Source organism: Terrapene carolina, unplaced genomic scaffold (genome assembly GCF_002925995.2).
Source record: "Terrapene carolina triunguis isolate 2854851 unplaced genomic scaffold, T_m_triunguis-2.0 Scaffold84, whole genome shotgun sequence".
In the NCBI taxonomy this organism is placed as follows: domain Eukaryota; kingdom Metazoa; phylum Chordata; order Testudines; family Emydidae; genus Terrapene; species Terrapene triunguis.
This window is the reverse complement of record NW_020664435.1, coordinates 41819888-41833940: the sequence shown is the minus strand read 5'-3', so window position 1 is coordinate 41833940 and position 14053 is coordinate 41819888. Positions and strand designations below refer to the sequence as shown.

The following is a 14053-nucleotide window of genomic DNA, read 5'->3' as shown; positions in this document are numbered from 1 at the left end:
GTTTACTTGTAAGCCTCCCTGTGTTCATGTAAGTCAGGCCGGGAAGAATGGAGGCTTGGGGTCTCACAGGACATGTGACCATGTCACCTGGTACTGGAATCCATCTTAAACCTGGTGCTTTACCATTTAGAAGGAGGGGGTGGGGACCCAGAGAGACAAAAGATTCCCGCCTTGTGCCAAGGCTATAAAAGGAGCTGGAACTAACAAGAACTATACCGGGGACAGGATTGGGCCCAGACTAAGGAGGAGTCTAGTCTGTGAAAGAAGCTTATTGGAACATCTCTGAGGGTGAGATTTACCTGTATTCAGTTTCTTAAATGTATTAGGCTTAGACTTGCATGTTTTGTTTTATTTTGCTTGGTAACTTACTTTGTTCTGTCTGTTATTACTTGAAACCACTTAAATCCTACTTTTTATACTTAATAAAATCACTTTTGTTTATTAATTAACCCCGAGTAAGTGATTAATACCTGGGGGAGCAAACAGCTGTGCATCTCTCTCTATCAGTTTTGTAGAGGGCAGACAATTTGAGTTTACCCTGTATAAGCTTTATACAGAGTAAAATGGATTTATTTGGGGTTTGGATCCCATTGGGAACTGGGTGTCTGGGTGCTGGAGATAGGTGTCTTGCTGAGCAGTTTTTGGTTAAAGGCTGCAGCTTTGGGGGCGTGGTTCAGCCCCTGGGTCTGTGTTGCAGCAGACTAGCGTGTCTGGCTTAACAAGACAGGGTTCTGGAGTCCCAAGCTGACAAAGAAAATGGGCTCAGAGATAGTTTCAGCACATCAGGTGACAGTCCCAAGGGGGTCTCTGTGACCGAACCCATCACAATCGGTATTTTCTGATGTAAGCATGGTAGAATAAATTAATAATTAATAGAATCAGAGAAATTAAAACAGAAAAGACAGGTTAGATGAGCTAGTCCATCCCTCTGCCAATACAGGAATATCTCTTCTAAGATATTTTCTAGAATAAAGATACCAATCTTAAGCCTTAAATTCATCTCTCTTTGTTTCTCTTTCTCTCTCTCTCTCACACACACACACACCCCTTAGATTTTGCTATAGCGTAGGTGTTTAGCTGAAAGTTACTAAAATAATATACTTTGATCCCTTGGTGCTGACTATTTCAGGGTTGCCATTGGCAAGAAAATTCAATTCTCATTACCTCACAAATTAGCATTTGTTTGCTGCTCATGTTTTCTGACAAACATGGATAATGGTTGTACTTAGTGGCTGAAAAATCTCAAGTATGGCTTATATGTTTCTGTCACATCTCTCATTTCCAAAGCCCAGAGTAAAGAATTCCATGAAACCACGAGCATACCCAAAAATATTTGCTATTTGTTTCCAGTTCTCTGGTAAAAACCAAAACTTTTAGTGATGCTAACATCATGTTAGCGATGCTTTGTGTTAGCTATTTCTTAGTGTTGTATTTTGGGAGATTCGTGCTGTGCACTCAGTGTGCCTGATCTAACACCAATTGTTGTAAAATGTCTACAACCGATTGGGTTAGAGATGGGCACAAACACACATTGTATGGCTCCTGAGCCAAATGTCCCCAACAGTCAGAGATGTCTTGGTCAGGGGGTTTGGATTCAACCCATCCCTAGTTAGGGTCTACTAGACTATTGTAGCTGCTTTAGACAGAGACTCTACATGGAACAATTGAAGTCATGATTTTCAGTATGCGGTTAGGAAGTTTTAAGAGGAACCCATATGTAACCCCCAGCTCTTGGCACTCCAGACTGAACCTCTAGGGGCCCTTACAGAAGGACTACAACAATAATGGCTAGCAAGATCCTCTTACCTCATTTCCCAGCGTGCTTGGAGTCAGGGGTGGGGACAGAAGGAATTAGAAAGCCTTGTTGGTGTGGTTTGGACAAGAAGGTCACTGGATCAACAACAAGCCAGAGCTATACAGCCCCCAGTGAGAGGGTAGCCTGACTCTACACCAATGGACCGAGGTTAGTCTCAGTTTTAGTTTGGAAGCTAAGAGAGACAGCACAGCTCAGGGAGTTTCTGCTAAACTCTCACTCCTCGCTAAGGGAGATTTTGGACTGCTATAAGACTTCAACTGCATGGATCAGGCAGTTCCAGCACTGACGTGACCAGCATCCAGCAGAGTGAGAGAGATACAACCTGGCACTGGCTACCAAGAGCCAGCCAAGACCCCAGGAGGATTCCAGACCAGGGTACAGCAAGTCCAACTGGAGTCAGGAGAGGACCCTGCCCACCCAGGGGACTTCAGTCTAAGCTGACAAATGCCACAGCACAGCAACACTCCATCTCAGGACATTCAACATCAGCCTACCATCTGCCTCAAGGAGGTGCCTAAGAGGGTGCCAGAGGTCGGTGAGTGTTAGGAAATGGAGAACTGGCTTTTTCATAAATGTATTAGTTAAGCGTAACCCTTTCCTTCCCCTATTATCCTGTTCCCAGTAAGGACCCCTCTTTGTTATGCTGTTATTTTTGGTCTGCTATTTCTTTGCTGGGGTTTGTTTTCATTTATCTTATTATCCCCTACGTACAGGGCTTTTACACTGCTTGCTCTTCCTTCTCAAGGGACAGCACCCTGTGTACTGGCACAGTGAGGAGTCACCAGGCGTCAAAAAAGAACCCAGGACCCAACCCATCCAAAGAGTGGGGAAACGTTGCTCCAGGTATTGGTGATAGCAAGCACTAGGGAGAGAAAAGCTATGCCTCAGGGGAGGGGCTACACATACAACTCTATAAACAAGTCATGGCGCTGAAAACCTTTTGACTCTGAATGGAAAAGGCTTTGCAGTGCTCCTTGCTGGAACTGTTCAGAGTTCTGAAAAACAACTCACCTCCTCAGCGTGGTAAGGATATCTGTCATGCTGCGGACTCGTTTCAGCAAGCTGTCTAGTTTATGGGGCTCTTCCTTCAGAAACCTCACGGCTTCCACTTCAATGCGGAGGATCGCCCTCATTTTATTCTGCAATGTTGGAAACTCGCCTACGAAAACAAGAACCACCAAGTTCAAGAGAAAGTGACAAATGCTATTAAAAAAAAAAAAAAAAAAAAAAGAGTTGGATACATGCGTGTGTATTCAACAGTTATGTACTCGCCTGCACACAGAGATCACACACTCAGACCCCCAAGACCTTTAATTGATTTTTTTAAGAAGGCAAAGATCAATTGTCAGATCAAGACGCAAACCTACATCACTCCCAAGTGTTAGAACAATCAAACCAAAAATAAAAGGGAAAACTACACCTTTGAGGGTGGCGACAGCTTCTCCTACTTGCCGCAGAAGAAAAGCCCCATCTTCAACATCTTTCAACGACAGTGTCTTGTTGGTGGCAGTAGAGTCCTTCTTCAGCTCTTCAACAAATGCTTCTAGCTCACTGTTTAAAAAAACAAGCAGAAATAGAACTTGAACTGAACTTCCATATTAGAGTTTTGTTTTGTGAAAATAGTTGGAATCGAATGGACAAATCTGGACCAGAAATATCACAGCACCTTAAAAACTGCTACTGACCCCTTACTAGCTTGATACTGAAAATAACAATGAGTGCCTAAAAAGAGGGTGTGTGAGAGAGCTAGAACTCCAGCTTCCCAGCAGGGCAACTTCCTCTCAACACACTGGGGTTTTGGAATATGCTGAGGATAATAAAATACACAGAGGCAGCACATGTTATGAGAGATTTTGCAAGGAACAGGCCACCATATGAATAAGCTGCCCTGACACCAGGGGGCACAAATGACAAACATAAGCTGTAGCACTGTGTGACTACCTCAGAACAAACACACAATCCCCACCCCCCAAGTCATGAATATTTGTTCTAATAAAAACCTGCCTCCATCCCCCTACCCCCCTTTTTGTGACCACTTTCAGTGAATATTTTAGCTAATGAGTTTACTAGCAGGAATATTCTCAGAAACAGCAAATCTTATGTTAATACTAGAGAATATCCTGAATTCATTGAACTGATACATGTAAGTAATCACATCTGAATCCTGAGTCTAAGAGTTACACGCATCCATTCAGCCACAGGAATAACAGTATATGATTTACATGTCCAATTAAAACTGACACCAGAGCTTGACTATCAAATACATGCAACAAACGGCTCGTTAACAATCCACAGACCAAGGCTATTTGTACAAACGATTTGTCACATAATAGCAAATACCAAATTATATCTGAGAAAATCATAAGCTGCTCTTGGACAATTCAGAAACAGGAGTGGACACAGATGTGTTGAATTCAGCATTAATCTATCCATGCCTCAGTTTCTCCATTTGTAAAATGGGGCTAATGATACTTGCCTCTTTTGTAAATCACTTTGAGATCTATGGATAACAAGTGCTATTTAAGAGCTAGGTAATAACAACAACAATCGGTGATTGTATGTGACAGCCAGGCACTCAGATATCACAGTGATGGGCATGATATAAAAACCTAGATAGATATAAGAGAGCCATATTACACTGTTCAGTTGTCAAGAAAAGGGTAAGGAAATTGCCAACAGATTGAAAAAGGCATAAGCAGCCCAACTAATTAATTATGGAAAGCCAAAGAACAAATAGCAGCTTTTGGGGACTCCAACACCTGTGTCCTGCACTCTGCCCTTATAAATGCATGTCTTTGCTCCACAATATCTCTACACTAAGGACTAATCCTTGGGGCAGGCTATGGGGAGCGAATACAGTGTGTGAATTTCACAGTGCTCCTCTTAACTTCCATCCAGTCAGCACCCAACCTTTGTTATATAGCTGACACCGATGAATGCCTCCCACCAGTTGTTTGCAGTGCTGTTGTAGCGACCTGAAGAAGAGAGCTCTGTGTAGCGCGAAAGCTTGTCTCTTTCACCATCAGAAGTCAGCCAATACAAAATATTACCTCACCCCCCCCCCATCTCTCCCACCAGTTGCACGCTCTTTGGATTCTACATTAGGGCAGTGCTGTGCTTTAGTCACATTTGAGATGCTGAGAGCTGACTAGAGCTCATTATCCCCAAGAAGGGTTTACTTGCTCCTTGTGAGCAGGCAGGGTCTGAAATGTACAAAAACCCTGTTTACAAAGAACTGAAGAGAAGGATTTGTGTTATTGCAATCTGCCTGCGTGCCAGAATGGAGCAGATGTGAATAAGGCACACCTAAGCTGAGTGATCCCACTTTAGGACCACCAGTCTGGAAGGTCTCCCAATACAAATGCAGATGAGAGAAAACATCTCGCTTATTAACACAGGGAGGAGAAATCGCAAAAGGGGCCACTAGGTGGCACCAACTGAACGATATTCTTCTGCTTTTACAGGGAATGAGGCAGTCGAATTTAAAACAGCTATAACACATATCTACTTCTCCTACATTTGCCTTCACAATAAAGAAGACACAAACAGCAGGATAATATCCGAAGAACAGAGCCAACACAGGAAGGATTTTGCAAAAAAACATCAGCTTTCCATCATCAAGCCCAGAAAACGTTGCTGTGAGCCCATACCCTATGGTAGGAGGTTGCTCCACAACCAAGGACCATCGATAGCTCTGTCACGAGTATCTGTGAACTTCATCTTGGAGAACAATGGCTTCAATGGCCCTGATACACCCAGCTGTCTCTGAGAAAGAAAAGCAGCTTCTCGGAAATCTGGGCCCTAACCTGCTGTAGACCTCAAAATTAGGACCAGAACTTTGAATTGGCTCCTGGCTTGAATGGGGAGATAGTAGGAGGCATGGAGCAGGACAATCATCTTTTGGTATGTAAGGGACACTGTCACATAGACAGGGATAAGGGAGACATCTAAATAGCAGGGGATGGTGTCTGTCTCACTTCTGTTCACAAAGAGAGAGTTCTTTCCAGACTTCGGTATGAAAATGTGGGTTACACCAGATAGTAACATATAAAAGTTTTTTCTAACTGCAATTACACATTATACTAAACATTTGAACATAACAGGGAAATTTAGAATATATTTTAAATATATTGTTATATCTGGTTTGAAATAATATATTCATACCAAATGCAGGGATGCTGGAACAATTTTTATAGTGGGAGTGCTGAGATCCATTGAACCAAATAAGCCATACAAACCCTGTGTATGATGGAAACCACTTCAAGCCAGGGAGATGCAGCAGCACCCCTAGTTCCAATTTGACAAGTGTGTGGAACGCTGGGAGAAAATACTGATTCTCAGTCTACAGTTAATGAGAACGCAGAGAAGAGGACATTTTGTCAGCACTCACAATGCTAAGGATTGCCACCTTGCAGGCTGATGGAAACCAGATGTCCTGATTATGCAAATATGATTTTTTTTCCTAGAAAACCTGCCTATTGAAGGCAGAGAATCCGAGAGGCTATTCAGCAATGCTGATGACACCTACTCCAACTACAGATGCAGGATGCTCCTAGGCAACGCAGAATTGCTAGTGTTCTTCAAAATTATTGTACAATCATAAATACTAGTATTAAATTCTGATTCTGAAATCTTACTTTAAAAAAATAATCTGAGTACTTTATTTTTATGTCTGTTTGAAATTTTCCAGAAGGGGCACAATTATTCTATTTTACTGTTATTAGAAGTGCTGTCAGCTTTCACCTATAGTTTGTGTTCTAGCTCTTAGAGAGAACTTTGTACAATATGTACGGCATACCATGCATTGTAGTTTTACCACGTAAAGCACTGGTAACTAATGCATTTTTACTGGATGCATCTGTGCTTTCTGGCTATCACAATTTATAAATAGTTTATAAATAGGTTGCTTATTACTATGGCTTATAACCAACTACAACACCTTCTATTCATGTGCTTCTAACACATACGACTCATGTCTGTAATATGCTTATCACCTCTATTAATCATATATTAGCTTTTCATAACATATTTATAAATGTATCCTTCACTTAAAGTGTGACTGACATATCATATTATCCCAATTTGCCTTTGGTATCTAGCAAGCTTTGAGGCTGGTATTTGGTAACTGACATCCAAAAAAGGTATTGTATCTTTGGCTTAGATCCAATATAATTTATTAAAAACTTCTGCCTGAAAGTACAATAATCAGGAATGCAAAATGATCGGGTTTACATGGAGTCCCTTCAAGGCAGACTGTCTAAGAGATCTCCCTGGACTTCATTGGATATCTCTATTCTCTGAGATGAAATTGAAGTCCCAATCCTCTTCTGACATAAATTGGCACAGGTCTACAGATGCCAACAGAAACATACTAGTAGTGAATTTGATTTAAATTGGTTTGTAGAAATCTCCTTCACTTGTAATATGAAATTGCTATGCTTTTTGTTTTTCCAACTGGAAATATTCCTTGAAGTAGCAGAGAGGAGAGTTAAACCAAGAATCAGAAAAGCTGGAAGAGTTTTTCCCTCTGTTCCTTTAGGCAATTAATGCATTTTTACAAATGTAGCTGAATCCCTGAAACTCCTTGATTCTGATGAGGAAAGTCTGTAGGACTATGATTTGGAAGAGGTCAAAAGGGCAATGATTAAAAGTCTGAGAAATGATAATTTTCATGTCCTGTTACTGTGCATTTACTTTATAGGTCTGAAGTAGTGTCAGATGGAAAGCTTCTATATAGAATGTTAACCTTTTTCTGTAATTTTATGGTGTATGTCCTGATAGCACCACTAAGTTCATCTAGGCACTATTATGAACAAAGAACACAAAGGGTATCTCTACTCTGCAATTTAAAAACTGTGGCCAGCCTGTGCCAGCTGACTTGGGCTCACAGGGTTCGGTCTAAGGGGATACTTAGCTGCAGTGTAGATATTCAGGCTCAGTCTGGAGCCCAGGCTCTAGGACCCTGTGAGGTGGGAGGGTCCCAAGCCTGAATGTCTACACCGCAATTAAACAGCCCCTTAGCCTGAGCCCCGGGGAGCCTGAGTAAGTTGGCATGGGCCAGCCATGGGTGTCTAATTGCAGTGTAGACATAAGAGAACTCCAGCCCCAGAGTGTACACAGTCTTAGCTAATACACAGTGTGTGAATAAACTGATGAACAGGACAGTGGTGGGGGACAGCACTGTCTGTAGTTCAATTAGGATTGTGAGCTAGTTTATAACAATATCCACCAGTATATAATACTGTAAATTCACAATCTTGCAGAGAAAACACAAATTCCTAGATTAATATTATCCTTTATAATCACAGGTGTGATACTTTTGTAGTAAATCTGAGTCATTTGACAGCACATATATTAACACAGAAGATTGCTTTCCCTCTTTGTTTATAAATATCAGAACTGCTGGTATGGTAGAGTACCATGATTAATGTTTGCAGTGAGAAGCTGATTATAAAGTTTCTCTGTACATAAAGGAGCAATTTTTCAGATGTGGCCAGATATACATTTGGATCAGCAATAAAAACTAATTAATTAAATAGTATCTTACAAAATCGCAGTGTTAGAATTATTTAGACCATTTACTGATTTTTTTTTTTAGCTAGATCCCAATTGCATCACATTTTCAAAATCAGAGCTGCACTAAATCACTGGCCATCGTCAATCTCAGTAAGCCAAAGAATTGAGAAAGAAGCCTCTTCTACATAGTCTTCAATTACGGCATCCTGCAAATACTCTTCTAAATGTAGGGGCGTGCATGGAAGATCCCAGCAGACAATGGTAAGAGGAACACTCATAGATTCCAAGGCCAGAAGGGATCATTAAGATCATCTAGTCTGACCTCCTGTATAACACAGGCCATAGAATTTCCCTGAACTAACATAACTGACATAATTTATTTTAATTAACCTTTATTTTTCCTTTTCAAGTCCCCCACATCCCATATTATCAGTGCCCATTCCATGAGATATCCTAGCATGCACTATGGAACACTGTCTCTATACAGTATTTAACTCTAAGAATATTATCTCCCACTGCACCTTTTTCTCTCTTGAAGAAAATTTAGTCCCTCCTATTCTTTCCATTTACAATTAAACCTTATTTAATATCTGGGTATATGGAGGCAATAGACAGTGTCTGAAATTGAGGGGTCATGTTTGTTGTGGGCATATGGATGGGGAGTTCTGAAGACAGAACCTAACCATCATCACTTAGCTAAGAACCCTCACACAATTAGAGGCCACTGATTTGCACAATGTATGGTCACTTAGAAATAGAGCTGATTGAATTTTTTTTTGGTGGAAAATGCAGATTTGGTGACACCAATGTTTTTTGAGAATTTGTGTTGATTTTGCCAAATTGTTTCAGTTTAAAAAAGGCTAAAAAAATTGAAATGGTTTGCTCGGACATTTTAAAAATGAAATATTCTGATTTTTGGTTCAAAATGAATTATTGTTTCAAAATTTCCTTGAAACTTTATTTAAAAACCAACCAAATGTTTTAAAATGGTTGAAATCTAAATGAAATATTTCATTCAACTCAAAACAATTTTTTCTGACTTGATTTTTTAAAAATTTCAAAAAAAATGAGTTTTGCTTTGTCCCAAAATGAATCTTCCCCTCCCCCCTCGCTTTTTCAGTAGTGCCAGTAAACCACAAAATCTGTTCTCTGCCCAGCTGTACTTAGATATAATTCTGCAACCACACTCAGACTCTCCCTGCTCTCTCTCAGCCTGTGAGAGTGCATGGAATTATGTAAAGGAAAAAAAGGCGTGCATGCTAAGTAGCACTTACCCACATGAGCAGTCCCACAGTGAAGTCAATATTCTATAAAGGAAAAAGCCAAGCATGAACAACAAACAAGCTCAAAGCACTATGAGAGGTTTTCCCACCCACCATAACTTCTTCACAATCTTTTCCTCTTCGTGGAGGTATTTCTGCCTTTCTTGCTCCACCAGGATGCGCTGTCGCTGCACAGGATCCTCCAGCCTCTTCACTGTTTCAATCACTTTGCCATTGATTTCCAGCTCAGCTTTCTTCATCATTGCCCTCAGCATCTCCTGGTTCTGCAGCTGTTGCACAAAAGAAATCAACTTCAATTTTCCTGCCTGACTAACATCCCTGGCAACTGAACACATTGCAGCTCTCAGAAATAGGTTTGGATAAACAGCCCTACAGCTGAATGAACATACTCCCTCCCCCCTTAACTTTATCCATAAATGTTATGTCAAGGAGAAGGGGGGAAAGAGCACAAATTCCATTAACTTCTAAAGCGTGTGTCTGACTTACAGCAGCAAGCTGACAAACAGAATGTGTAGACTTCATTATAATGTACTATGTCTGGCACCAATTTCACCACATACTTCTGTAGGGACTGAAACCTTTCTAGACCATTCAATGTGACATTAGAAGGTGTTGTATAAAATATCAGTGATGAGCTTCCTGCCTTGTGTGTGTAATAAGAGTGCAGCTGCTCCTTTGGGAGCTGTCACTCTAAAGGGCATGATTCCCTTCTGTATATGCCTCTTACTAGTCTGTCACTAAACTTGCTGGACCATCATTTGAAAATATCATGAAAAGTAGTGTGAAAGCTGAAACATAATGCCATTCTTTGAGGGTCACTTCTCAGTGTTGCAAGCAGTGCATACACCACTCAATGTGATGGAATGAAAGACGTATAACTAATTTGCAATATACATCAACAACAAAGAGACTTTTAAAATGTGGGTTTTCTCTAAAAAGTGACTATTTAAAAAGGAGACCTTCTTTCTCCAGAGATCTGCTATCTGCACATACTCAGCCACAGACCTTCTCACTTTAGTGGGCAATGTAAGTTGTAATATCTTTTATTCCTGTTAACCTTGCAGAGCCAAAACAGTTAGGAGAGCGTGAACTGGATTGTACTTCTACTTGTGCATTAATTGTGCACTGAATTTTACCTACAGGGCCAATCAGTTACACTTGTACAAAATGGTTTGAAGGCACTGGGAATCCACAGGTGTCACTGAGATCATAATCGGAAGATAATCAGAGTGCACAGATATCATTAAATCCCTTCTTTGGCCTGGAGAATCTTCATTAGTGGAAAAGGAAAGAACCCACCTTGGCTGTACTGCCCAGGATGAGCTTGCCGGGCTGACAGTTAAAAAAACATCTTTTTACTTGCAAACCTATCACCTTTTCCTTGAAAGAGAGCGCGTCTTTTAGAGTAGAGCTGCTCTTTAAGATGTAATTTTCCACACTACAAGTAAAAATCTTCTATTTTTGTTGTTGCAAATTACAAAGGCCCTGGGTGACTCGTATATAGGCACTGAGCAAGTTCCTCCTATATTCCCAGTGAGCTGAACACTTTTTATATACTCTTTCACAAGTATGTTTAAGAAGTTCCAACCGCTCTTCATTGGGCATGGAGTGCTGGGGAGAGGAGATGAAGTATCTATTTTTAGGTTCAATACTGGGGCATTATCTTCTGTCTCAGCAGTAAACATTTCTCAACACTATTACAAATAGAATTCCAAGTGTAACAGCCCCCTGGAAGGCCTGATATTACCAACTTTCCATGGCTAGGGTCTTTCAGTTTTATTAATGTCACAACATGAAAAGTAGTGAGTGAGGCTCTGTCCAGTTAGCACATTTAGGATCTGTGTAGGCATGAGAATGATTCTGTGATCCTAGCAATGTTCTAGATACTGGGTAAAATGTTCAAAAGTGCGTAAGCGTCTTAGGAGTCTAGTGACTTAAGCACTTCCCACTGACTTCAAAATTTTATTCCCAAACCCTATCTGGATTTCCACCTTACTGAACAAAAACACAACAGTTTTCATAAGAGCATTAACAGTATAACTTGAAAAAAAATGCTGCTGCCTAAAATGCCTGGGAATAGTCACCCAGTCTTGCAAAGATGGTAAAGATGCAAGTGGATTTTCAAGGCAACAAAACCACCTCAGAAGCTGATTTAGGAAGATTGTAACAAGGAAAATAGAAATCAGAAATAGAAAAGGCCTGTTACGTCACTGTTCATCTTTCCAGTCAGTGAAGGAACTAAATAGACAAGTCAATACATTGCTTCTGGCTTTCCAGATTTGAATTATCTAATCTGTCCTCTACTGTGCACTCCTACCTCCCCATTAACATTATTGGGATGCACACTGAGAGGAAAGTTAGCTCTTTAGTGATAAGGCTCTGGGTGTCCAGTGTGTTTAGGCTGTGATAGGCAGTAGGCGCTATTTCAAAACTGCGGGAGGAAAAACAGAGCCGAAGGCAACAGCTGCAAGGTTAGTCAGAAAAGCTGGGAAATGTTCCTCTTTTTTTTTTAAATTGTATGGAATTCTAAAAGTTTGCAGCTGCTAAATTCCATACCAAATCATTTAAAAGGCATTTTGTATATGTAATCGCTCAGTGTGGGATCAGTGTTTTGATTTACATTAATGTAGGCCAGCACGGTAGTTTGAGACACACAAATATGCTGTGGTGCAAGGCATCTGGACTTGGGAACTTTTCTCTTTATTTATAGCTCATATACATACATATTTGAACCCTGAGGTCGGAGCAGAGGTCAAGGAAGGGTAACATAAATAAATAAATAACTATATATAGCCTATATATAATACCTCTTATATAGCACTTTTTACCATAGGTCTCAAAGAACTTAACAAAAGAGATAACCATCATCTTACAGATATGGGAACTGAGGAACAGAGGTGACCTGACATGCCCAAGTCACCCAGCAGGCCAGTGGCAAAGTCAGGAACAGAATCCATGTCTCTGGAGTCAAAGTGCACTAGATCACATTGCCTTAATGATAAAAGCAAAACGATAAGGGCAATGGAAGGCACATGTCATGTTATGTTTCATATTTTTTATTATTATTACAGGTGACACAGGTAGTGACACCGCTTGTTAAGGCTGCCCAATACTTCCCATTATGAGATCCTGTTTTCAGTTGCTTATAACTTTGACAGTCTTTTACCACTGCGGCTGCAGTTTCCCATGCCGGATGTCTGCCTCAGGCTGAACCTATTAATTAATTTATTTAATGGAAAGTTCCAGCTAAAATAGTGCAGCCATTTCTGAGAACAAGATTAGAGAAAATAAATTATTTGGGCCTCCTTAAACAAAAATTCTTACAGCTGTTTTGTTGAGAAGCTCTAGCACCTTTATGCTTCAGGCCGGGGTCTTTAAATTTGGCTGGAGGGGTCACGTTGGTGCCACTGATGTGTCTTTAACTATCTTTGTGAAAACCTATCTAAAATTTGACCAAGTAATAAACCACTGAAAAATCTCAGGTCACACACAGTAGAAACTTGTTAGAGTCTGCTCTGAGCATGACTCAGATCCCAGATCATGACTCATGATCCCAGAGCTGCAGGGGCTGATCAAAGCATGGTCTACATTACACAGTTAGGTCGACATAAGGCAGCTTACGTCTACTTAACTCTGTAAGCATCTACACTGAAATGTCTCCCGCGGATGTAACTCGCCCACTACATCGACTAAACACCACCGCCACAAGAGGCATAGTGCTTAAGTTGATGTAGTTAGGTCGATGCAGTGTCGTTGTAGACACTGCATTTCTTCCATTGACTTCAGCTGCCTTTCAGAAACTGTCCCACGATGCCCCACACTGACAGCGCTTCTAGTGAGGCTGTGCACCGCTGACACAAGGAGTGTAGTGTGGACCTATAAAACTGATTCAATTACTGCAGTGGCTGTATGTCGACGTAACTTAGGTCAAATTAATTTTGTAATGTAGACTTGCCCCAAGACTTTCTCTGCAATTGCTCATCCTGACTACTAGGGACAGCAGTGGCACTGCACACAGAAACTGAGAGCCTCTCCTTTGCGCTCTCAATGTTCCCATGGCTGGTGCCCAGGCAGCGAAGAGGAGAAGGAAGAAACATGTGATCTGAATGCAGAGGAGTAAGAAAGGAGTAAATGGGGGGAGAGAGGGAGGGGAGGTTGCAGGAGCCAGAGGATAGGGTGTTGGAGCAAAGGGGGAGGGAGGAAGGAACTAAGTGGTGATGGAGTCAATAAGAGCAGAAGAAATGAGAAGCAGAAGCTGGAGTGTAGGGGGAGGGATAGGCACGGGGGTGGGCGGGTAGAAACTAGGAGAGGGAGCGAATACATACATGCAGAAGGGGAATGGGACTGGAGCCACAGAAGGGGAAGGAGTTGATAGGTGCAAAGAAGAAAAGGACATGAGCCAAGGAATGGGGGGTTGGCTATGCAGAGCCCTGCATGG

At 41.2% G+C, this 14053-nt stretch overlaps 1 protein-coding gene across 12 annotated transcripts in view; it reads right to left on the bottom strand.

Moving 5' to 3' along the window:
• The window catches only part of KIAA1217 (KIAA1217 ortholog), a 253350-nt gene that overhangs the window by 28467 nt on the left and 210830 nt on the right, over positions 1 to 14053 (bottom strand). For all 12 annotated transcript variants that reach the window (XM_024215983.2, XM_024215987.2, XM_024215992.2 and 9 more), the window contains 3 exons: positions 9709 to 9884; positions 3237 to 3367; positions 2828 to 2975 (listed from right to left, as the gene is read on the bottom strand). In XM_024215983.2, the coding sequence (XP_024071751.1) occupies positions 2828 to 2975; positions 3237 to 3367; positions 9709 to 9884 (455 nt within the window). The remainder of the gene's footprint in view (positions 1 to 2827; positions 2976 to 3236; positions 3368 to 9708; positions 9885 to 14053) is intronic.